The 26642-nt window shown below is 40.6% G+C and overlaps 1 protein-coding gene across 2 annotated transcripts in view; it reads left to right on the top strand.

Moving 5' to 3' along the window:
- Positions 1-7802, top strand: part of RGS20 (regulator of G protein signaling 20) — a gene marked incomplete at both ends in the record, with an annotated part of 107340 nt that extends 99538 nt beyond the window's left edge. For both annotated transcript variants that reach the window (XM_080695342.1, XM_080695343.1), the window contains 2 exons: positions 3179-3413; positions 7614-7802. In XM_080695342.1, coding sequence (XP_080551468.1) covers positions 3179-3413; positions 7614-7802 — 424 coding nt within the window. The remainder of the gene's footprint in view (positions 1-3178; positions 3414-7613) is intronic.
- Positions 7803-26642: the final 18840 nt, after the last annotated feature.

Genomic DNA, 26642 nt, shown 5'->3' with positions numbered 1-26642 from the left:
TTCCTATATCTATGAGGAATAACCTTGGTAATTTAATGGGTATTATGTTGAATCTGTAAACCACTTTTGAAAGTTTGGCCATTTTGATGATATTTATTCTGCCTATCCATGAACATGGAAAATCTGCTCATCTCCTAAGGTCTTCTTTGATTTATTTTTTCAATGTTTTATAATTTTCTTTGCACAGATCTTTTATGTTAGTTAGTTAGGTTTATTCCTAAGTATTTTTTGTGTAATATCCTGAGTGAAAGTGTTTTCTGTATTTCTTTTTCAGTGGCTTTGTGGTTGGCATCCAGGAAAGCTTCTGATTTTTTAAGATTGATTTTGTATCCGGACACTGCTGAATTCTTGATCAGTTCTATAAACATTTGGTTGAGTTTGTTGGGTCTTCTAAGTATATTATTATGTTAACTGCAATTAGGAATAGTTTGAGTTCTTCTTTTCCTATTTTTACTCCTTTAATTTCTTTCTCTTAATTAATTTAATTTCTTCTTTTAATTAATTACTCCTTAATTTTCTTTCTCTTTAATTTCTAGCCTTATTGCTCTGGCTAGAGTCTCAAACACTATATTGAAAAGAAGTGGTGATAATGAACATCCTTATCTTGTTCCTGTTCTTAAGGGGAATTCTTGAAGCTTTTCTCCTTTTAATATGATGTTGGCTGTGGGCCTATTGTAAATTGCCTTTATGATGTTGAGGTATGTTCCTTCTATTTCAGTTCTCTGTAATGCTTTTAGTATAAATGGGTGTTGGATTTTATCGAATACTTTTTAAGCATCTATTGAAATGATTATGTGATTTTTGTCTTTGGTTCTGTTTATGTGATGAATTACATGCATTGTTTTACATATGTTGAACCAGCCTTGCATCCCTGGGATGAATCCTACTTGGTCATGGTGTATGGTTTTCTTGATGTGGTTTTTAAAGCATGTTGCTAGTTTATATATATATATATATATATATATATATATATATATATTAGCAATTTTGCATCTAAGTTCTTTTATTGAGTTGTCTTTATTGGTTTTGGTTATTAATGTGATGTTGGCTTCATAGAATGTATTTGGGAGAGTTCCTTTTTTCTATTTCTTGGAATAGATAGAGGAGTATTGGGATTAGCTCTTCAATAAAGGTTTTATAAAATTCAATTGAAAAACTATCTGGTCCTGGGCTTTTCTTTGATGATAGGCTCTTTATTGCTGCCTCGATCTCTTTGATTGTTATTGGTTAGTTTATAACCCCACTTTTTGGTACCCTTCAGTGATTGGGACCCTGGCCTGGTGTCTCTCTCCGTGCAGGTGCCAAGTGCCACCAGCACCTTTCCTCTGCAAGCCTGCATCTTTGAGCTCCTAAAAAGGACATGTCTCTAAGACTTTTTCAGTTCACACAGGTGGCCAGTATCACTGGAGCTGGATCTAGTGTTAAGCGCAGATCTCCACACTTTCCACAGTTCCTGAGTCTGCATCTCTTCCCATCTGAGTAGGTGGTGGATGCCACTGGGACCAGACCCAATGTATATGTAGGAGTCCCTGTTCTTCACAGCTAGGGCTGGGTTGATCTGACTCCTTCCCGGTCATCACAATTGGGTGATCTGTGGCATTCTTCAGAGGCCCTGTTAGGTCTGTGAGTCCTAGGAACTGTAAAAACTTTTTGCCTGATCCATGCCTCTGCTAAGTTCACAGCATACTCCACTCCCACCTTCACCAGGGCGAACCCCAAAGTCTTATCATTGTTTGCATGAGGCCCTGCTGCTGTGCCGGGTGGTCTCCCGTGGGGATGGCCGGTTCACTTACAGTGTTGTTAAGCGCATCTCTGGATATCTGGTGGGCACGGTGAGCTCAGCTACCACTGCTGCAAGAAGCCACTTACCTCGTTTCAAGTCACTGATTTTTTGCTGGTATCTCTGGAGCCTTCATACTTAGATCTGGTCAGGTGATGCAAGATGGTGCCACCACAGCACCCTCAGTGGCAGCTGTTGGAGGTGGCCACGTACTTTTCTGTTCTCTGCTCTGCCTTCTAGCTTTGTTTCCACTGCCTTTCAATTCTCAGTGCTCTGTTTTCTGTTTTATGCTGGTTTCTTTCTTTTGTCAAGACGATGTTTTCACAGTGATAGAGAGCAGGTGTCAGCAGGACTGATATGTGCTGCTTCCCTCTGTTTCCATCTTCCCAGAAGTCTCTATTTTTTATTTTTGAAATAGGGTCCCATTAAGTTGCTGAGGGTCTCACTAAGATGCTGAGGCTGGCCTTGAGCCTGTGGTCCTCCTTCCCCAGCCTCTTAAGTACTGATATTACAAGCATGAGTCACCATTTTTGTCTAAATAGTATTTTTAAAGTATTAAATGGATTAAAGTATTAAATGGACACTGTCCTGTTACTGTTCTTCAGGTGTAGTGTTAAGTCTGACTTGGTCCTGTCATGATTAGGGAGTGTGGGGTTAGTTGGTAGTAGGATTTTTATTGCCTAAGCCAGATGTGATGGCACGCACTTGTTTGTAATCCCAGCATTTGGGAGGCTGAGACAGGAGGATCATGGTTCACGGACAGCCTAGCTACTTAGGCCCTTTGCAACTCAGTGAGAACCTGTTTCAAAATAAAGAATAAAATATAAGGCCAGGCGTAGTGGCACACACTTGTAATTCCAGTATTTGGGAGGCTGAGACAGGAAGATCATGTAGGTTCAAAGCCCACCTCAGCTACTTAGTGAGGCTCTCTGCACCCTAGTGAGACTCTGTTTCCAATAAAAAATTTATATATATATATATATATATATATATATATATATATATGTGTGTGTGTGTGTGTGTGTGTGTGTGTGTGTGTGTGTGTGTATCTCTGGGGATGTAGCTCAGAGGTAGAATGCCCATGGGTTCCATCCCCAGTACAACAACAACAAATGTTGCCAGATGTGTCCAGATGAAAAGAAGTTTGGAGCTATCATTTATTCTAGAAACTTGGTTTTCATGAATTCTGGCAGTAGTCATGTAATCCAACCAGATAGTTTCAAACTTTTGTACTCTTATTTTTGCCAGAGGCCTAAGGAAATAATAGCCTTTTCCCTCCTCAAAGGGCCAAACTTTGTACATTTTTCATCATCAGAGAAGTACATTTCTAGTGAGGAAATTTGAATTAACTACCAATAACAGCTCACTTTCTTCCTTTTTTTTTTTGGCCTCCCTAAGCCCAACTCCTACTCTGGAAGAAGTCAACGCCTGGGCTCAGTCATTTGACAACTTAATGATCACTCCAGCAGGAAGAAACGCTTTCCGTGAGTTCCTCCGAACAGAATTCAGTGAAGAAAATATGCTTTTCTGGATGGCCTGTGAAGAACTGAAAAAGGAAGCTAATAAAAACATTATTGAAGAGAAAGCAAGGATAATCTATGAAGATTACATTTCTATTCTTTCTCCTAAAGAGGTGTGTGCCCACAAAAAGATCTCCCCAAGGAGCCCTTGGTAAAATTAACCTTTTCTGGGTTTGGTCATGTTTACCTTGAACAGTGATGGCTATGCTAAAATATAGAAAACTACTCTGCCCCAGTTCATAGCATTTGAGTCATCTGACTATGTCCCACAGATGGGCCCCAGGTGAGCCAGGCATGGTGGCACACACCTGTAATCCCAATACTTTGGAGGCTAAGAGAGGAGAATCACAAGTTTGAGGCCAGCTTCAGCAACTTGGCAAGACACTGTTTCAGAATAAAAATAAATAAAAAGTTGGGTATGGTGGCACATGCTTGTAATCCTATCATTTGGGAGGCTGAGACAAGAGGATCATGGTTTGTGGACAGCCTCAGACACTTAGTGAGGACCTTTGTAACTCAGTGAGACCTGTTTCAAAAATTAAACAATAAAAAAAAAATAGGGCCGAGGGGTGTGACTCAGAGATAGAATGCCCTTGGGTTCCCTCCCCAGTACCACAAAAAAATTAAAAATAATAAAAATTAAAAAATAAAAAGGGCTGGAAGTATAGCTTGGAAATAGAATGCTCCTGGGTTCAATCCTCAGTATCAAAAAAGTGCCCCCTGAAATCTGTGAAGAGTTTTGTGATGAGTGTTGCCCTGGACAAGTTCCAGGGGCGAGGGCACAAAAGGGCTTTCCCTCCAGCCAGGTGGTGATTGGAGGCCCCTGTGCTGGGGGCCATGGTGGTGACATTTAAACCAGGACCTCAAGTGTTTGATTCAGCTTTTTTGTCACCGTGACCAAGATACCTGACAAGCACAACTTAGAAGGAGGAAGGTTTATTTGGGGCTTGTGGCTTTAGAGGTTTCTGAGGGTTTAGTCCATGGGTGACTGGCTGCAAGACAGAAACGGTTCAGCAGTGAGCATGCTGGAGCAAAAGCTTCTCTCACCTGATGGCAGCTGGGAAGTGGAGGCTGAAGGGACAGATACAGTGCCGACCCACCACCTCCTGGCATGCTGAACCTCCAAACCTGGCTGCGTTGTCTGACACATAAGGTTTGGTCGGACATTTTAAATCCAAATGGAAAAGTTTACCCCAGATAGAAGAACAAAACTAAGATATCCAGGCACAGTAGTGCACGCCTGCAGTCCCAGTGCTTGGGAGGCTGAGGCAGAAGGATTGCAGGTTCAAGGACAGTCTCAGCAATTTAGCAAGACTTTTAGCAACTGAGCAAGACCCTGTTTCAATAGAAAATTTTAAAATAAAGGGCAGGTGGGTGTAGTTCAGAGGTAGGATGCTTCTGGGTTCAATCCCCAGTGCTACCTAAAAAATAAATACATTAAAATAAAAAAGTATTCCTAGCTCCTTCCTTAAATCCTGAGCAGTTGCCGGGCGTGGTGGTGCACGCTTGTAATCCCTGCGCTTGGGAGGCGGAGACAGGATGATCGCACACGTTCAAAGCCAGCCGTGCTGGCTTAAGAGACCCTGTTTCCAAATAAAAAAGAAGTATAAAATAGGTCTGGGAGTGTAGCCCGGAGGCAGAAGGGCTTCCAGGAACCACAGTACCACCAAAATAAATAAATAAATTAATTAATTAATTAAATACATAAATAAATCCTGAGCAGTGCAGAACAGCTTTATTTGTTTATATTTTTGGTATTGAGGATTGAACCCAGAGGCATTCTACTTCCAAGTTATACCCCCAACCCAATTTTATTTCTTATTTGGAAACAGGGTCTCACTAACGTGTGGAGGGCCTTGCTAAGTTACTGGGGCTACCTTCAAGCCTGCAGTCCTCCTGCCTCAGCCTCCTAACTACTGCCATAACAAGCATGTGCCACCACGCCTGGCTTCAGAACAGCTTTTGAATGGAGTGGTGAGATGGATTGGGAATTAGGCGAAACAGAGCATCACAGGCCTCAGAAGCCTAACCCTGGAACAGGTGAGATTTGAACTTAATCCTAGAGCCAGGTAGAAGCTGGAGTGTCTGGTCAGGTTGCACTTTAGGAAGAGGCCCCTTGGCCAACTATGGCATGTGCTTCAGGTGGCAGACCAGTGAGAAGGCTGCTCCCAGACCCAGAAGCCTATAGTGGTCTGCTAATGTCCTGTCAGCAAGGGAGGGTGGACACATGTGAGTGTGAAAGAAATAGGATCCCTGTAACCCCAGTGCCTGAGAGGCTGAGACAGAGGTCTCAGCTTGGAGGCCAGGCTTAGCAACGGAGTGAGGCCCTTTGCATATAAACATAGTAAATAAATAAATAAATAAATAAACAAATAAGGCTGGCAGTGTAGCTAAGAGGTGGAATTTCCTGAGTTCAATCCTCAGGACAGATAAAATAAGACTGGCAGAAATTTGTAACTGATAGAGCCAGAGGGGTCATGAAAGATAAGCAGGACACTGAGTTGGGTTGGAGCTGGAGGTCTCTGTTCCTTCACAAGCTACAGGAGGCAACCTGGAGATGCTGGGAGCCTATTTTGCATGTATTGGATGTGGCCGTACCACCAGTGGGGAGGTAAGAGGAGCTTTCCAGGGAAAAGACAAATATATGCATCTGGAAATTTTTACTGGAGTCAGACTTAAATGCCTTAGCTAAGTCAGAAGTGGTGGTGCATGCCTATAATCCCAGTACTTGGGAGGCCGAGGCATGATTGCAGGTTTGAGGCCAGCCTCAGCAACAAGCAAAACTCTGATCAACCTAGCAAGACCCTGCTTTTCAAAACAAAAACAGCTGGGGTGTAGCTCAGAGGTAGAATGTCCCTGAGTTCAATCCCCAGTACCCCACCATCAAAACAAAAAGGTTAACTAGTCATATTCTCAGTTTTATAATTAACAATCTACATTGTATGACATTAGAACTACCACAGCCAGATGATACAGATGGACCAGCTTAGGTTCTGTACTCAGAAGAGAAGATAGGGGTGTCTGATGCTGCAGCGCCAGCTTAGACTCATTTTCCTGGTGTCCTGCAGGAGGGCTTAGCCCAGTAGTTTTCCCTGGTCTCTGAGACAGTTCTCTCTGGGATGGGCAGAACATCAGAGCAACAACAGAAGTCACCTCCCAGGGCTTAAGTGGATTCTGAGCACTTTCAGGAAATTCTCATTAAACCTCTGACAAACCTAGAAGCTACCATCCATGATCATCACTTCCCTTTATAATATGAGCTCCTTAGTAGAAATTCCTGTCTAAATGAATATGGACACCTTGCCCAAAGCCCCATAACTCAACAGTGAGAGGTGGGATTTAAACCCAAGCATGGTTTGGTTTTAGACTGTGATTTTAGGCTCCCACATCACTGCTGTGCCTAACCATGTAGTTAGCCTGGCACTCGTTCTCAGAAACCTTGTGACCATGTTCTGGCTGGGTGGAAGGCTGCAGCATCTAGGTTTTAGCCTTCACCTTACTGGGAAGTTAGCAAGGAGTAAATCTATCATTTTACCTGCCCCCAGACAAAAGGAATTATAGTGCCCAGGGATATTCTACTCTGTGCTATGTGCCTACCCCTTTTTATTTTATACTTTGAAACAGGGTCTCACTAAGTTATTGAGGCTGGCTGGGAACTGGTATCCTCCTGTCTTAGCCTCAGCCTCCTAAGTGCTGGGACTATAGGCAGGTACCACCATGCCCAGCTATTTATTATACACTCATTTTAAAGAAGCAATAAAATGTCATGGTTTTATAAAGCAGTATGATCCCCTAGCATTACTTAGAACTTGTGAGAAATATAAAATCTGCCCCTCCCTAGACCTACTGAGCCTTTAACTCTGGGGCTGCGACTCTGCAGTCTGCTCACCAAGCCCTGCAGGGCTCCAGATGTCATTGGAGCTTGAGAAGTCCTGTCCTCGTGCTTTAATTTATCTGTGTGTGTGTGTGTGTGGTACTGGGGGTGGAACCCAGGGACATTTTACCTCCAAGCTACACACCTACACACTCAGCCCTATTTTTTATTCTTTATTTTGAAACAGGGTCTCACTGAGTTGCAAAGAGCCTTACTAAGTAACTGAGGCTGTCTGCAAACCCAGATCCTCCTGTCTCAGCCTCCCAAGTACTGGGATTACAAGCGTGCACCACGCCCAGCTTAGTTTCTCTTTTGGAGATGGGATTTTTGGGTGACCTTGTTTGGTTTGGAATTTTTATAAGACAAAACAAGCTGTGGGTGTTTGGGGTGGATTTCTAAAGAGAAGTACCTAACACAACTCATCTGCTTTGATTTATAGGTCAGCTTGGACTCTCGAGTAAGAGAGGTCATCAACAGGAACATGGTGGAGCCATCCCAACACATATTCGATGATGCTCAACTTCAGATTTACACCCTAATGCACAGAGACTCGTATCCCCGATTCATGAACTCTGCTCTCTATAAGGATTTGATTCAGTCCTTATCTGAGAAATCAGTTGAAGCATAGTTTTCAAATATATTTATTAATAATCAAAGATTTCATGGACTACGTCTAGCATAGGGAATTAAGAGGTAGTAATATCTCCTGCTGGAGTAATACTTGGTCTATTTTAATAACAGATGCTCCCTTCCTTTGACAGCTACATATTCACAATATAAGTTGTAGCCGCTGATGGTGATACTTTTGAGAACAAATGGGATATGGCTGCTTTAGAAAGATAGGATATTTACAATAACAGTAGCATCCCCCAGTGGCAGAGGATACCCTAGAAGAGCCCATACTGCCCAAAGCTTGTACCTTCACAGGAACAAACCCGGACCACTTTTGTTTTGCATGAGTTCAGTTCAGTAACTGATTACCCCAAAAATAAATTTCCATTGTTCCTCAGCTACCCCTTCCTTCCTCCCAACCAGTTCAGTCTGAATATTTCCCCAGTGCTATGACAGACCAAATTCATATTTTATAAAGATGCAACTGCTTCTGGTAAAAATTGTAACCCACTTTTTATCTGAGTGTATGTGTAGATACATGTATGTGCATGGTGTCTTTACATGGTTACTGCGAAAGCACTGTGCTCTTCAGTGGATGTGTCCCAATGTCTGAAAAGAGAAGCAGTACCTAGAAAATTCTTTTGTTGGAAGATTTCACCATTCTTTTATTATCAGAATTTGCCAACCTAAAGAATGAATTAAGTTTCACAACAAAACTTTCAAATAAGCATATTTTCATTTATATTATTCAAAGTAATATGGGCATTTTTCAACCTAAAAAAATAAAGCACAAAGAGTTTAATCTCAATCTTTCTTTTCTTTTCTTTCTTCCTTTCTTTCTTTCTTTCTTTCTTTTTTTTTTTTTTTTTTTTTGTGTGTGTGTGGTACTGGGGGTAAAACCCAGGGGCCTTCTACTTCCGGGCTACACTCTCTGACCTAATTTATATTTTATTTGGAAACAGGGCCTAAGTTGCTGAGAGCCTCAGTAAGTAGCTGAGGCTGGCTTCGAACCTATGCCATCTTCCTTTCTCAGCCTCCCAATTACTGAGATTACAAGCGTGTGCCACGATGTTTAGGAAATATAAGATAAAGGGATATGTATATGTTAGCTCCCAACCTTGTAAGTATCTTTAGATCCCACTATTTTTTATTATAGGCAAACAGACTAACTTCATAGTTTAAAAGTAAAAATGGTTTGCAGACCTAAACCATCCTGAAGAAATCTATGTCTACAAAGATACAAAGTCTAGACAGCTCTCAGTAGTGGGAGAGACCCACGCAGTGCTTCTGCCCTCAGTCAGGGTAGTCACCCTGGTCACCTCCCTTACTGTGTCTTCATCACTCAGCTGAAGCCTCCAGCCTGAGCCCCTCACCCTCATCACCCCATCTCACCTCCTGCTGTCCCATGAAAACTGTCCCCAGTCTCCCTCCCTTGTGTAATCCATCCACAAGATCAGATGAGCACCTCCTCCGGCCTCCTCCATTCCCATCCCAGGGAACCTGCTCCCCTCTCACGGTGTTAGTCCCTTGGTGTGCCTTTGCTTCCACAGCTTCTGATCTCATTTTTCACTACATGAATATAATTGTAATTAAGATATAAACCCTGTCCTCTAGTAGCTTATATCAATGAAAACAGACCATCAGTGGCAACTAAAATGTAGTAAGTACGTAATGGGGCAGTGGGAGTCTTGGAGGGTTATGGATTTTGAGGAGGTGGTACCAAAGCTAACACCTACAAGATAAGAATGTATGTGTTGGTGGGGAGCGGGATGAGGTGCAGCTTGAAGAAAGGTATTTGTAATCCAAGTGACCCCAAAATGACTCCAGTTACGGACATGCTGAGCATGTAAGATGTAAACAAAGACGCGGCCAGCCAGGCACGGTGGTGTATACTTGTAATCCTGGTAGTTGGGAAGCTGAAACAGGAGCATTGCAGGTTCAATGCCAGCCTCAGCAACTTAGTAAAACCCTATTTCAAAATAAGAAAATAGGACTGGGGGTATAGTGCTGAGGCAGAACACTCCTGGTTCACCCCTACTACCCACTTCCCCCACACACAGGAGATGTGGAGAGATCAGCTGAGTGGAGGGAGCTGGGTGGTCAAGATTCCAAGCTGGAATACCTCCTGGTAAGTCCTCAGCACATAGGCACATAGGATTGCCTGGAGAGGTCTACAGCTTGGAGAGAGATAAGATACATCCTTGCAAGGACGACAGAAAAATGAGATTCCAACAGAAGTATGGAAGGATTCGGCTCGGTACAGGCAAGAAGGAAGCCAGGGGCTCGTGGGGACACGGCGCACAAGTGGCCATGTGGAGGGGCCCTGGTGGATGGGTCAGTGCTCTTTCCTGGAGTTTCCCCACTGACTTGCCCCACTCTCCTCTCCACCCCGGCTTTCTCTTTCACATAAGTACCTCCATATTCTGTGAAGACCAAGCCTGCAACTTGGTTGGGCAACTCAGCTCTTCTCAGCACTCCTATCCCCAGTCCAGACCGTCTCCCCACTCACATTCGAGCCAGGAGCTTGCCCACCCCGTCTCAGGAGGCCGCTACACTCTTCAGGCCACACTGCCTGCTCTGCGTCCCACACCAGCTCCTTGCTTGGGCCCCCTCCCCACCTTGAGGCCCTGTCCTTGTCCTCCACACTCTGCCCCTCATGGCTCCTCCCCAGCTGCACAGCACATCTAAGGCCTCAGGCTCTGGAGCCTGACATTCTGACTTCACCATGACCGCGGGAGTGGGTCACAGCCCTCCTGGGCCTGTTTCCTCATTAATAAAATGGGAATAAGAATGGCACATGTCCCTAGTCACTATGAGGACTTAAAACTAGCTCATGCATAATACTACAATTACTATGTTAGTAATTACTACTTGCCTGGTCAATGTGACAGCCCTAAGGTTTGGGCTTCGACTAACTTTTCTATTTTCTATTTCTTTTCTTTTTTTTTTTTTTTTTTGTGGTGGTACTGGGGATGGAACCCAGGGGCATTCTACCTCTGGGCTACACCCCTAGTCATTTTTTTTTATATTATTATTCTTTACTTTGAAACAGGGTCTGACTGAGTTGCAAAGGGCCTACCTAAGTAGCTGAGGCTGTCCTCGAACCACAATCCTCCCGTCTCAGCCTCCCAAATGCTAGGATTACAAGCGTGTGCCACCATACCCAGCTCTAACATTTCTATTTCTATATCTCTCCTTTGGTTCTCATATCCACTTCTATTAGTATACAGACAATTCCCAAATCAGAATCTGGCCTAGACTTCCTCCTGTTCACGACAGTCAGCGGCTGCCTGGACCCCCCACTGGAGCATCCCACAGCCGTCTTAATTTTGACTCATCCCCACTGCCTCTCCACCCTCCACGCCTGGTCCCTGCCTGCCATCCAGCAATTATTCTGGGTGTTAACTGACTCTTCCCTGTCTCTCCTCCTAATCAAGGCTTGCCTTTAGTGCCTCCTACATATTTCTTGTGGGTTCTTTTCCTTCCTCCTTTGGACCCCCACCATATCTCCCTCCTAATAGGCCTCCTGCAGTGTCTTAGCCCATTCAAATCTATCCTCCACAGTGTTGTCTGGTGCTTTTTCTCACAAAAAAGTCTGCCCATCACTATTCCTTCCCTCTTCAAAACTGCTATTTCCTGATTGCCAGGCATGCTACCAAAAACCTCTGCAGTCTAGCGACTAGAGTCTATGTAAATATTTATCATCTAGATTATCATAACTTAAGCAGGCATACCTGTCTTTCCCACTCCACAGGTTCCCAAAGTGGGTGATACTGCCCCCAGGGGGATGTGCTGAAAAAAAAATATAGATACATAAAAGTGCAAATTTGCTGCTGCATCTATTAAGATAGATTGGGGGGAGGGGCACTGAGTAAATTTTTCTTTTTTCTGAAAAGGGAGTGGCAAGCCAAGTAAGTTGGTGGACCTATGTACTACACTGTAAGCTCTAATGTTGAATATTGAAAATTCATTTTATCCATCATTTTCTCTCTCTTTAATATCCAGCTTAAAGCAGCATTCAGTAAATATTTGTAGAAACTATGGTATTTCCTAGAAAGTAAAAATTTCATTCCAAAATTTTTCTATAATCTTTCTGGTACTCAGAAAGATACCATCAATCACTATGTGTCTATAGAATTCCCTACTACTATGGACTTTTTCAGTGGCAAACTCCACTGTCTTTGTATATGAATCAACCTCCAAAGTATCCTATAAATCAAGGCAATTCTAGGCTCTTGCTTCTAAGTAAAATCTGACAAGCTGATTTTGTGATGATTGGCTCTCCATTTGAAAAAATATGGATATATAAATATATAAATTTCAAATGACTTAAAAGATCTGAAAGCTTTATAAATAAAATACATAAGAATATTGGTAGAAAAAGGCAGTATTTTTATAACTGATAAAAGATTTTCCTACATAAAATTCATAAACCATGAAAGAAAATATGATTATATAATGTGAAAATATTTAAGTACTATACCATGAAAAAAAAAACTACAACATAAACTTGAGGCTCTAAGACTAAGGATTAAGTTTAATTTAGGCTTAATTAGTAGGGCCTACAACTTAATAAAACATGTAACTCAACAGACAAAAATAGGAAAAGCACAATAAGAGATAACTAGACATGACTGTCTAGACCTAACCCAAAGGCCCATACGTTAGGATAATAGGACTCTTTACAGATGAGGCAATATCACAGCTAAAAAATAGTAGTTAAATTTTGAATCTGAGCAGATCATAAGCCCACTCTGGAATGCTAATTTCCTATGAAAGAAGACTACGTAGTGACACACACACACACACACACACACACACACACACACACCACAGAGCACAGAGCACAGAGCCAGGAAGAATATTTTCTCCAATTCCTGATTTTCACCTAATGGAAGACAGAAACCAGTTTGGGAGGTAGTTGTTAAGAACAGCCTTCTTCAAATTCATTCTGCTTTCTCGACTTTGAAGGCCTGGGCAGCTATTTCTCCTACTAAACTTAGCACAAAATAAACATTCATTTAAAAAACCAGCCTTGCTGGGCATGATGGTGCAGTTCTGTAATCCCAGAATTTAGGAGGCTGAGTCAGGAAGATCGCAGTTCACAGACAGCCTCAGCCACTCTCAGCTACTTTGGCCTTTTGCAACTCAGTGAGACCCTGTTTCAAAATAAAGAATAAAAATAGGGCTGGGAGTGTAGCTCGGAGGTAGACTGCCCCGGGGTCCATCCCCAGTACCACAAAATAAATAAATATAAACAAACAAACAAACAAATAAATAAATAAACAGCCTTCATAAATAATGATGATGCTACTACATTATACATAGGCCAAACAGTGAGCTTTGTGTTTCCTCCCTGTTTACTGACCTTGGAGCTAAAGCATCTAAACTTTAGTTCTTCCTTGGTGTGTGTGTAATTTCAGTGCTGTGGAGCTAGGGGTGCAGATCTGTGGCAGTACATGCCCAAGCTCTGCGTTCAATCCCAAGTAACAACAAAGTTTTCAATGGTGAGTTCTTTCATCATAAAGTACAACAACTGGGCATGATGGCACGTGCCAGTAATCTCAGCACGTGGGAAGCTGATACCAGAGGATTGCAGGTTTAAGTCCAGCCTCAGCAACTTAGCAAGGCCCTCTGCAACTCTGGGACACCGTTTCAAAATAAAAAGTAAAATAGGGCTTTTCAAAAATAAAAAGTAAAAAAGTTCAGGTGTAGCTTAGAGGTAGAATGTCCCTGGATTCAATACTCAGTACCACAATAAATTAAAGAAATAGTACAACAGTTTCCAGTTTTTGCTGAGTAATGTCCAATTTAACCTCACGAGGGATGGAAACCATGACCTTGGCACTGTAGTTTATCCATTTGAATGAACTGTCCCAGAGGAATATGCTAGATAAACAAGCAAACTAAATGTTAATTATCAAAAACCTGAATTACATTGAAAAGTCTAAGGTGGGATGACTTAAAAATAACTACATACTCAAACATAAAAAGATTTTAATGGGCTTATAAATATGTTTTGAACTAAAATAATAAAAAAGAGAATTAGGTCTGCCATTTTAAAAGGATGGACATTTATGTAAGCCCCAGGTGAGCCACAAAGAAATTACCTAAAGAAAAGGAGGGGAATCAAAGTGTGTCACTATAACACATCAATGAAACACAAAGGAAGACAGCAACACAGAAAAAGAAGCCAGGAGTCGTGGCATATGCCTGTGATCCCATACTTGCAAGGCGGAGAGAATATGATCACAGGTTCACAGCCAGCCTCAGGAACTTAGTGAGGCCCTCTGCAACTTAACGAGACCCCCTTTCACAATTAAAAAAAAAAAAATAGGGCTGGGGTGGAGCTCAGGGGTAGAATGCTCCTGGGTTCAATACCCAGTACAACACACACACAGACAAAAGAATTCAATGCTGTCAGAAAAAAAACTGAGTAAGATGCTATTGATAATTATTTTACATATAAATGGATTAAGCTTCCTTATCAAAAGACCAGTTCTCCAACATAGAGGCACTGGTAAAGACTTCCTAAGTAAGACCCCCAAAACTCAGGAAATAAAACTGAGAATCAATGGATGGCTTGGCATCAAGTTGAAAAGTTTTGTGCAGCAAAGGAAATAAGAGACTGAAGAGAAGTCAGGCCTGGTGGCGCACTCTTGTAATCCCAGCATTTGGAAGGTTGAGACAGGAATATCACAGGTTTGTGGACAGCCTCAGCTACTTAGTGAGGCCCTTTGCAACTCAGTGAGACCCGGTTTCAAAATAAAGAATAAATAACTGGGCTGGGAGTTGGGCGTGGTGGCACATGCTTGTAATCCCAGCATTTTGGAGGCTTAGACAAGAGGATTGCAGTTCGAGGACAGTGTCAGCTCTGAAGAGATTTGACTGAAAGTCTGAATGGGTGAAAATCTACTAACTACTCCTCTGACAAGACTAATCTGGAGTATATAAAGAATTTTTAAAACTTAACACTAAGAAAACAACCTAATCAAAAATGGGCAAATAAACTGAACAGACATTTCTCAAAAGAAGAAATACTAGTGGCCAATAAACATATGAAAAAAAAATACTGAACATCACTAGCAATCAGAAAAATGCAAATCAAAACTAGAGATTCAAGCCAGGCGTGGTGGCACACACGTGTAACCCTAGCGTTTGTGAGGCTGAGACGGGCGGATCGTGGTTCGAGGACAGGCTCAGCTACTCAGTGAAACTCGTTTCCAAATAGAGAATAAAAAATAAGGCTGGGGGTGTAGCTCAGAGGTAGAATGCCCCTGGGTTCTAGCCCCAGTACCGCAAAAGACACAAAACAAAAAAAAAACTCTTAAGAGAGTCCATCTAATACCACCTAGAATGTCATTTATCAATATAAATAATAAAGTAGGTGTACTGGTGCATACTTGTAATCCCAACACTTGGGAAGTTGAGACTAGGGAATCTCAGGTTTGAGGAGCTTCAGCAACTTGTCGAGACCCTTAATAACAAGACTGTGTTTCAAAATTAAAAAAAAAAATAGGGCTAGGGTGTAGCTTGGAGATAGAATGCCTGTGTTCCCAGGTTTGTCTGTTTGCCTGCCTGCCTGCCTCCATCTCTCTCTCTCTCACACACACACCTAAATGCTGGCCAGCATGTAGGAAGATAGGCACTCTTACATACTGTTGCTGGGACTACACATTAGTATAACCGCTGTGGAGATCAGTATAAAGGTTTCTCAAGACTAGGAAGAGAACCCAATATGACCCAGATAAACCACCTCTCATTACCTTCTCAAAAGAATTAAAGCCAGAATATTATAGTGACATATGTGTACCCATGTTTATAGCAGCACAATTCACAATAGACAAATTATGGAACCAATCTAGGTATCTATCAACAGATGAATAATGAATAAGTGTCATATCCACACAATGAACTTTAATTCAGGCATAAAGAACAAATTATTTGCAGGAAAATAGATGAAGTATAGAATGTTATGCTAAGTGAGACCAGCCAGTCTCAGAAAGTTCTCTCTTATGTGGAAGCTAGAAAGAAAATAGGAAACAAAAGGTACCTTAGATAGAGGAGACCAGCAGAATAGTGGAAGGGTTGGGGTAGGGAGTTGGGTAGGGAAGAACTGATGAAAGAAAGTTCAAATGATGCTATGTCCATACCTTCAGTCAATCTCACTAATATGTACAGGGAGGGGTGGGTCACAGGGTGGGACCTGAAAAACACTTAAAGACCTGTGTGCATGTATGTTTTTATCATTTTGAACCTATGATGTATAATTACAATGTTCCAATAAAAGTATTTTTAAAGACAGTGGACTTTAATAAATTTTAAAAAGATCTAACTATATGCTATCTACAAGTTGGATTATACAGCAGCCTGGCACTGGTGCCTGTTGGTTTAGCAATGGCAACAGATACATCTGCCCTGTGAGAGGGAGAACCTGTCACTGGCAGGCTTTTAGCCTTCCTCTTCTGCCAAAATGGCTGCTCCATTCTGGAGCCCATTTTTCATGCACTAGGATGCTGACAATATAGGCTGCCGGCTAGCTGCGGGTCAAGTCAGCCCATCTACTTGAATGTCTGGTACCTCCTCTAGAGTAAGCACTAAATCTGCAAACAAGTATTTCCACACCTTGTGCCCACTCCCACTTGTCTAATACTCAGTGGCTAAAATATCCAATAAGCTCTTGGAAGCTGTCTATAATCTGGATCTGTCAATCTTCTTACCCAAGCACCTTGAAAGCTCAGCCAGACACATCTATTACTGAAAGTGCATTCATAAGCAGGTAATTCTGAGTCTCACATGGCTGGATACAGTCTGTATTATCAGTTCTTACTCCATCTCAACTGCTTTTGGCTTTATCACACACAGCCTCTGATGTGGTAGGCCAAAGGGGGAAAGAGAGCCCCAGATGCAATGCATGCTGGTTTAGCATCATTGTTCATATAATAAACTCAAAAGCTTAATGGTAGGATGAAACACTGTGAATGAGATCCATGAGAAACAGAAAGGGAGATGTCCTCTAAGAGAATCAGAAGTGTTTAGGAACTAGTACAAAGAAAAACTAGCGTGTCCATTATGCAAATATAACTGAGAAAAACTATTTCATGAGTACTTACCATGTGACAGGCACTTTTCTAGGTGCTAAAGATATAGCAGTAAACAGTTTCTCCACAAGAACTACCCAGTCACTTTTACTATAGTTTTTGGTTACCCTCCATAGACATAATCATGAGTTTTTCCCCCAGTACACTTCTCTGTGACTTTAGACTGGGCTATAAGGTTCAACAGAATTCTTCCAGTGCCACATAGAGTTCTGTCAGTAACTGTTCTAGTTCCTGTGAAGCAGGATCTTTAAGTCCAGTCCTTTCATTATTTCCTGATTTGCAGTTTTTCGTGGCTATTTTTCTACAGATGAATAGAGGGAAAGGTGGGGAATGATTGTTGATTAAAATTCCTTAGCCAGGTGTGGTGGCTCACCTTTTAGTCCCAGTACTTGAGAGGCCTTAGACAGGAGGCTATCAGGTTCAAGGCCAGCCTTGATCAGTACTGAGACTCTCATCAACCTAGTGAGACCCAAATAGTGCTGGGGGTGTAGCTCGAAGGTAAAATGCCCAAGTTCAATTCCCAGAATAAAAAAAAATTAAATAAATTTGAACCAACTCCTTAAATCACAACTCTTTAGCTGTGTGCCTTTTATTTTGAAAAATCAATTCAATTCACAAATCACACTTTGACCCTTAAGGACAATTTATCCATAAGGCATAGCCTGTTATTCCTTTTGATAATTATTTAATACTGTAATAAACATTTTCTACTTGTAAAGTATTTGAAGATGTTTGGTTGTATATAAATATTTCAGAACTTTTTTTTTTTTTTTTTTTTTTGGTGGTACTGGGGTTCCTGGAAGCCCTTTTTATTTAGAAACAGGGTCTCCTAAGCCAGCACGCTTGGCTGGCTTCGAACCTGTGCAAGCCTCCTGTCTCTGCCTCCCAAGCGTGGGGATTACAAGCATGCACCACCACGCCCGGCATTATTTCAGAACTTTTGCCATGACTTAGCAAAATCTTAAATCAGTACCCATCAGCACACAGGTGAGCAAGAAAATCAAAGTTGTTATTGTCTACTTCTCCATGGTGATTATTATTATTATTATTTGGTGGTGATACTGGGGTTCCTGGAAGCCCTTCTACCTCCGGGCTAAACTTCCAGACCTATTTTTATACTTTTTAAAATTTGGAAACAGGGTCTCTTAAGCCAGCAGGGCTGGCTTCAAACCTGCGCGATCCTCCTGTCTCCGCCTCCCAAGCACGGGGATTACAAGCGTGCCCACCACGCCCGGCTCTCTATGCTGATTATTTGCCACTGTATTTGTCTAACTTAATTCCTCTCTATGTTCATTTAACACAGTTACTTTGTCCTGAAAGTGAATATTACTAAACATTACCCTTGACAGTACTTATTTCTCCTTACTTTATAACTTGATTTTTTTTTTTCCTTTTTCTTTTTCTTTTTTGGCCGTACTGAAGTTGGAACCCAGGGGCAATCTATCTCCGAGCTATGCCCCAGCCACATTTTTTATTCGTTATTTTTTTTTATTTTTTTATTTTCTAGTATCAGCGTGACTGAAGTTTATATCCCTAAACAGGTGCTGGCACCATACTAACTAAACATTTTTTTTTAAATTGGTGCACTGTATTCATACATCATAGTGGGATACAAACTTTTGTAGACATACATGCACACATCGCCCAGTCAGCCCCCACCCAATCCCCACCCCATTCTCTCCCCATCCCTCCTTCCCATGCTTGGCTTAGTGGTTGACATCTAGTGTTATAGCAATTTATCCAAAATTAAAAATGATAATTTCACATAATAGTTTCATTTGTCTGATACCAAGCTTTTGATGAGTTAAAGATAACATTTCAATATTTCCTTTTGCTTTCTTTCTTACCAGAGAATATTTTTTTTTATTTTTTTAGGTGAAACTATCATATATTTATATATTTATTTTTCAGAAAAAAAATCTATCCTAATATGGAATATGGACTCTAGATACCCAAAACGATCTTGAAAAAGAACAAAGCTAGAAGATATATATTTTCTGATTTCAAACCATATAAAGCTACAATAATTGAAACAGTGTAGTACTGTTCTAAAGGCAGATATATAAACCATTGGAGTTAAATAAAAGCCTAGAGCTAAATTCTTCCCTATATTGTCAAGTTATTTTTGACAAGGTTTCCACGAACTTTTGGTGGTGGAAATAATAATCTTTTAACTAAATACTTTTGAAAAATAATAATTACATGGAAAAGAATAAGATTGGACCCTTACCTAATCCCATATACAAATATTGACTCAAAATAGATAAAAGACCTAAATATAAATCTTAAGACTATAAACTTTTAGGAGAAAATCTGGGTCATAAAACCTCATAATACTGAAATTGGCAGTGATTTCTTGGATATGATTTCAATGGCACAGGCAACAAAAGAGTATACAAACTCCCTAAAAAATAAAAAATATTGTATAACCAAAGGAAATGTAAACAGAGTTAAAAGTTACCAATAGAATGAGATAAAATATTTCCAAATGTTATATCTGAAGGTATATTAATATTCCAACAAGACATCCTAAAAATTAACAACAATAAAGGCAAACAATACAATTTAGAGATAGGTAAAAGACTAACATAAATAATGAATCTCCACAGATAACCAATCTTAGTTGTCTGTTGGATGGAAACTCTTGTTTCTCTGGTTCTGGTGTGTGTTACCTATTTCTTCTTTGTAGTTAATCTCTTTGAGTATTTTCTCTAGCGCTGGTTTTGAAGACATAAATTCCTTCAGTTTCTGTTTGTCATGGAAGCTTCTTATTTTTCCATCTAATTTGATAGAAAGTTTTGCTGGGTAGGAAATTTTTGGCTGGAAGTTGTTTTCTTTCAGAGTTTGGAATATGTTACTCCAAACCCTTCTGGCTGTCATGACTTGGTTTGGGAAGTCTGGAGTGATTCTAATTGGTTTGCCTCTGAATGTCACTTGGCCCTTTGTTTTTGTTGCCTTTAAGATTCTCTGCTTGGCTTCCACATTGGTCATTTTGACAATTATGTGGCGTGGGGATCCTCTTCTCCGATCCTGTCTAAAGGGAGTTCTATAAGTTTCCTGGACCTGTGTATCAACCTCTTGCTCTATGTTTGGAAAATTTTCTGCTATTACTTCCTTGAAGAGATTGTTGATCCCTTTGGTTTCACTTTCTTTTCCCTCCTGTATTCCAATTATTCTTAGGTTAGCTCTCTTAAAATGGGCCCATATTTCTTCAATGTCAGATTCCTGCTGTCGGATATTATTTTCTAGATTAGAAACTATGCGTTCATTTTTGGAATGATCATCTTCTAAGAGCGAGATTCTGTAATCCATGTGGTCTAATCGGTTGTTCGTGCTTTGAATTGAGGCCTTTACTTCATTAATTGCATCCTTTATCTCTTTTTGGCTCTCTCTGAATTCTTTTCGAAGCACCTCTATTATTTCTACAGTTATTTTCCTGATTTGATCTTCTAGAAATCTCTGATTTTCTATTTTATCGGGTTCTGATGTTGTGGGGTTGTGGGCATTCATTGCTCCAGTATTATTCCTCTTTCCCATGATTTCAGAAGTTTGTGCCTTCTCTGGGTTCTTCCCTTGGGACACTATGACTTCGCTTAAGGTGCTCTGGATCTCTAGTCTGTAGTATCTCTGACCCCACTACTCCTTTACTGGGTTGCATCACAGAGTCTCCGACCCAGGGAGTCGATAGAGACTGCTTTAGACTATGGGGGGGTGCCAGGTTGCACGTTCTCCTATGGTGTGATATCTCTGCCACCGCCACTCCCCCACTGGGTCAAGTCCCAGGGAGTACAGTACTGGGATTTCTCCTCTGTGGCCTGCAATTTGACTCACTGTTCTTGAGTACGCAGATGTAGCTGTACTGGACTTGGTGAATTCACTGCTGCTGCCGCCGGTGGCAATATGGTGCCGCTGCCATGCCCTCGGCCGTGAGGCTGGCGTATATTTTCTTCTCTGGTTTTGAGTTCCACTCTGAGTGCCTGCAGCGTGTGCTGAGCTCAGCCACTGGGAGCTTTAGATGCTCCCTGCGCCGAAAGATCCCGCCTGGCTGTTCCGCAGCGGCTCACCTCAGCTTGCTGTAGCCGTCCGGTGAATTCGCTGCTGCCGCTGGCAGTATAGCGCTGCTGCCGCCGGCAGTATGGCACTGCTGCCGAGTCCTCGGGCGTGAGGCCGGTGTATCTCCTCTGTGGCTCTGAGCTCTGTTCTCAGTCCGCTTTCTCTCTGGAGCCTGGTGATTTTTTTGTTTCTCTGGTGATGGTGTTTTCTGGCTATGAAAGGCGCTGATTTTGTGGTAATGGAGATTGGTTGTTAGCGCGGCTCTTAAGCCCCGCATTTCTCGGTCGCCATCTTCCCGGTCGCCATCTTCCCGGCTTTATTCGTTATTTTGAAACAGGTTCTCACTGAGTTCTAATGGACCTCACTAAGTAGTAGCTGAGGCTGTCCGCAAACCGTCATATTCCTGTCTCAGCCTCCCAAATGCTGGGATTACAAGCGTGCGCCACACGCCTGGCTCACAGACAGTAAATGCACTCGTTCATGTGTCTACCAGGAATTGCCACTCAATCACCAGATTCCATGAAAAGAAAACAACAGGCTCTGAACTACTGCTAGTTTGACCAAGCTTTACTAAGTAAACCTATGCTTTAAAAATATCTTCACAGGACTTCCGGGAAGATGGCGACCGAGAAAAGCGGGGCTTAAGAGCCCCGCTAACAACTAATCTCCATTACCACAAAATCAGCGCCTTTCATAGCCAGAAAACACCATCACCAGAGAAACAAAAAAATCACCAGGCTCCAGAGAGAAAGCAGACTGAGAACAGAGCTCAGAGCCACAGAGGAGATAACTGGCCTCACGCCCGAGGCCGCGGCAGCAGCGCCATACTGCCGGCGGCAGTGGCGACTTCACCGGACGGCTACAGCAAGCCGAGGTGAGCCGCTGAGGAACAGCCAGGCGGGATTTCTCGCCGCAGGTAAAATCTAAAGCTCCCAGTGGCTGAGCTCAGCACACGCTGCAGGGATTCAGAATGGAAATCAAAACCAGGAAGAAATACGCCAGCCTCACGGCCGAGGGCGTAGCAGGGGCGCCATATTGCCACCGGCAGCAGCAGCAGAGAATTCACCGAATCCAGTACAGCTACATCTGCGTACTCAAGAACAGTGAGTCAAATTGCGGGCCACAGAGGAGAAATCCCAGTACTGTACTCACTGGGACTTGACCCAGTGGGGGAGGGGCGGTGGCAGAGATATAACACCAAAGGAGAACGTGCAACCTGGCACCCCCCACAGTCTAAAGCAGCCTCTATCGACTCTCTGGGTCGGAGACTCTGTGATACAACCCAGTAAAGGAGTAGTGGGGTCTGAGATACTACAGACTCGAGATCCAGAACACCTTAAGTGAAGTCATAGTGACCCAAGGGAAGAACCCAGAGAAGGCACAAACTTCCTAAATCATGGGAAAGAGGAATAATACTGGAGCAATGAATGCCCACAACCCCACAACATCAAAACCCGATAAAACAGAAAATCAGAGATTTCTGGAAGATCAAATCAGGAAAATAACTGTAGAAATAATAGAGGTGCTTCGAAAAGAATTCAGAGAGAGCCAAAAAGAGATAAAGGATGCAATTAATGAAGTAAAGGCCTCAATTCAAAGCACAAACAACCGATTAGACCACATGGAGAACAGAATCTCGCTCTTAGAAGATGATCATTCCAAAAATGAACGCATAGTTTCTAATCTAGGAAAAAATATCCGACAGCAGGAATCTGATATTGAAGAAATATGGGCCCATCTTAAGAGAGCTAACCTAAGAATAATTGGAATAGAGGAGGGAAAAGAAAGTGAAACCAAAGGGATCAACAATCTCTTCAAGGAAGTAATAGCAGAAAATTTTCCAAACATAGAGCAAGAGGTTGATACACAGGTCCAGGAATCTTATAGAACTCCCTTTAGACAGGATCGGAGAAGAGGATCCCCACGCCACGTAATTGTCAAAATGACCAATGTGGAAGCCAAGCAGAGAATCTTAAAGGCAACAAAAACAAAGGGCCAACTGACATTCAGAGGCAAACCAATTAGAATCACTCGACTTCCCAAACCAAGTCATGAGAGCCAGAAGGGCTTGGAGTAACATATTCCAAACTCTGAAAGAAACAACTTCCAGCCAAAAATTTCCTACCCAGCAAAACTTTCTATCAAATTAGATGGAGAAATAAGACGCTTCCATGACAAACAGAAACTGAAGGAATTTATGTCTTCAAAACCAGCACTAGAGAAAATACTCAAAGAGATTAACTACAAAGAAGAAATAGGTAACACACACCAGAACCAGAGAAACAAGAGTTTCCATCCAACAGACAACTAAGATTGGTTATCTGTGGAGATTCATTATTTATTTTAGTCTTTTACCTATCTCTAAATTGTATTGTTTGCCTTTATTGTTGTTAATTTTTAGGATTTCTAGTTGGAATATTCATATACCTTCAGATATAGCATTTGGAAATATTTTATCCCATTCTATTAGTAACTGTTAACTCTGGTTACATTGTCTTTGGATATACATTTTTTTTTTTTTAGGGAGTTTGTATACTCTTCTGTTGCCTGTGCCATTGAAATCATATCCAAGAAATCACTGCCAATTTCAATGTTGTGAGGTTTTATGACCCAGATTTTCTCCTAAAAGTTTATAGTCTTAAGATTTATATTTAGGTCTTTTATCTATTTTGAGTTAATATTTGTATATGGGATTAGGTAAGGGTCCAACTTTATTCTTTTCCATGTAATTATTATGTTTCAACAATATTTAGTTAAAAGATTATTATTTCCACCACCAAAATATTCGTGGAAACCTTGTCAAAAATAACTTGACAATATAGGGAAGAATTTAGCTCTAGGCTTTTATTTAACTCCAATGGTTTATATATCTGCCTTTAGAATAGTACTACACTGTTTCAATTATTGTAGCTTTATATGGTTTGAAATCAGAAAATATATATCTTCTAGCTTTGTTCTTTTTCAAGATCGTTTTGGGTATCTAGAGTCCATTTTCCATATTAGGATAGATTTTTTTCCCTGAAAAATAAATATATAAATATATGATAGTTTCACCTAAAAAAAAAAAATAGAAAAAAAATATTCTCTGGTAAGAAAGAAAGTAAAAAGAAATATTGAAATATTATCTTTAAGTCATCAAAAGCTTGGTATCAGACAAATGAAACTGTTATGTGAGATTATAATTTTTAATTTTGGATAAATTGCTATAATACTAGATGTCAACCACTAAGCCAAGCATGGGAGGTAGGGAGGGGAGAGAATGGGGTGGGGATCAGGTGGGGTCTGACTGGGCGATGTGTGCATGTATGTCTACAAAAGTTTGTATCCCACTATGATGTATGAATACAGTGCACCAATAAAAAAAAAAAAATATCTTCACAAAGTAGAGCAAGACTTAATATCTAAATGAAAGGACAAAATGTGAATACACGTTTAATAACAACAAACTTTATTGAATTACAAATTTTAAAATTGGTCACTTAATTTAAAAGTGGGACTTTTTATTATTATTCTTAAGCTTGTTCTTTCAAAAATGTGCTTTATTTTTGAAATAACAAAAGGTTCAACTATGAAGTGATACAGTAGAGGTGGTTTGGTACCCATGGGCCAATCTTTAACTGAACAGCAAAATTATTTTCAGTAAAAAATAGTAAGAGGAGAGCATAAGAAAGCATAAAGCATGTACGGAGGTCCTTCTACAGGTATATGACAGAACAAATCTTCAACATGATATACTTTGCAATACTGCAAAAGCAACTGTATCAAGTAACCTAAGTAAAAGCCATTTTTTCTTATTCCTAACAGAACAAATGGTATACACTTAAAAAGTAAAACTTAATTGTCATATCTGTACTACAGAATGACTTGCTATACCCCACAATTTCATTTGGTTCAACAATCCCATCCACTATATAACAGAACAAGTAAGCAACTAAGACTCAGAACAAAATATCTGCTATCAACCTCCATAAAGAAAGACCATAGCTTTAATGATTTCTACAATCCTTATACTTAATCCTTGGTCAGTAAAGATTTCCAAATAAAATCAAGTAATGAACTGTTTACAATAGCTACAGTATATTAGGATGCAAACATTTTCTTCACACCAATTTCTTAGCATGTCTATGAGGGGGAATTTTGTTGTTGCTGTTTGCCTGTGAGGGAACTTATGAAAAGCTTACTAAACTCCAAGCGCTCTTCTGCAAAACTAAAATATGCTACCAAGTCAAACAATAAACAATAAAACCAAACTGATTGTTCAACAAAGTCATGTTTTCAAAAGCAAATCTATTAAAAACAAGTAATGTACAAGAAATTACAATAAATGATGAGCACAGTTAGGTGCAAAATAATATCTACTTAGCCAGGCTTTTAAACATAACAAAATCAATTCCATATGCTAGTTCAAGTATGTACAATTTAGATAAGCTGGTCAAGTATTATTTGAATACACATTATATCTGGTAAGCCTAAAATTATATTGCCTTTTCTCCTCCTTTAGTATTTGTAGGTACATGCCAATATGAAAAAAAGTAATTTCTATTTATGTACTAACAGATAATAACAGAATTTCTACTGTGTGGTTCAGACTGTAAAAAGGTTAAGGAATATTTTCTTTTAAAAAGAAAAAGATAAAAATAAATTGTCAAAAGTTTAATTGATAAAAGTTTAATATCAACTTACTTATAAAAATGGAAAAAATGTATTGAATGACATGTCATACAATTAGTGTATGGTCTCCCTACTGATCTCAACCACAGAAGGCATTTAAAGAAGGGATGTGAGGTCAAAAACAAAGAGCAACCCATGGGATGTATGTTGCTTTAAAAATTTGACTTGCAAGAAACCTAGGTGTTTGTCCTAGTTTTAAAGCTAATTACAAAATCCATTTTCTTCATGGTCCAGATTCAATTCTTCCCACTCAACAGAACTGTTAAAAAAAAAAAACAAAAACCTTTGTGAGACTTTTAATAAAAACAATGGAATATATGTACCCACTATTTAACATGCTATATACTCTGAGGCATTTTGGGAAATAATGTTTTTCACACAAAACAGTCACCTATCTTCGGGTATATTTTCAAAAATATATTAGGCCGGGTGTGGTGGCACATGCTTGTAATCCCAGCATTTGGGAGGCTGAGAAAGAATTGTGGTTTGCAAGGCCCTTTAGTGAGGCCCTTTGCAACTTAAAGTGAGACCCTGTTTCAAAATAAATAATAAAAAAATAGGGCTGGGGGGTGTAGCTCAGAGGTAGAATGCCCTGGGTTCCATTCCCAGTAACAGACACACACACAGAGCAAGCTTAGAATGAGTAGGAATATATAAGAACAAATATAAAACATTTTTAGTATCTTTTAACTAAGCACCTCTCTTCTTAATGTTAAAAGGTTAAAAAAGACAATTTCAATCCGTTTTCTACAATAAATTCAACTTTCTTAAATTGACTATGCACTATGGTACTACTACAAGGACTTGTAAACTGCCTGTATTCAAAATGAACTGCATCATACGTATTTATAATAATAAAAATAAGCCAGCATGCAAAGCAAATCTAAGAGAGATATCTGAACAAGCCAAGTTTTATGCAACAGGATTAAAATTAAATGGGGAGGGGGGGTGATGTCCCTCTCTTAAATTAATGTAAAACATTAATATCAGCTCAGAAGGTTAGGAAACACTGTTTCAAACAATGTAGACAC

This window comes from Muscardinus avellanarius (genome assembly GCF_963383645.1).
Source record: "Muscardinus avellanarius genome assembly, chromosome: 4".
Taxonomy (NCBI): domain Eukaryota; kingdom Metazoa; phylum Chordata; class Mammalia; order Rodentia; family Gliridae; genus Muscardinus; species Muscardinus avellanarius.
This window is presented reverse-complemented; position numbering and strand designations above follow the sequence as displayed.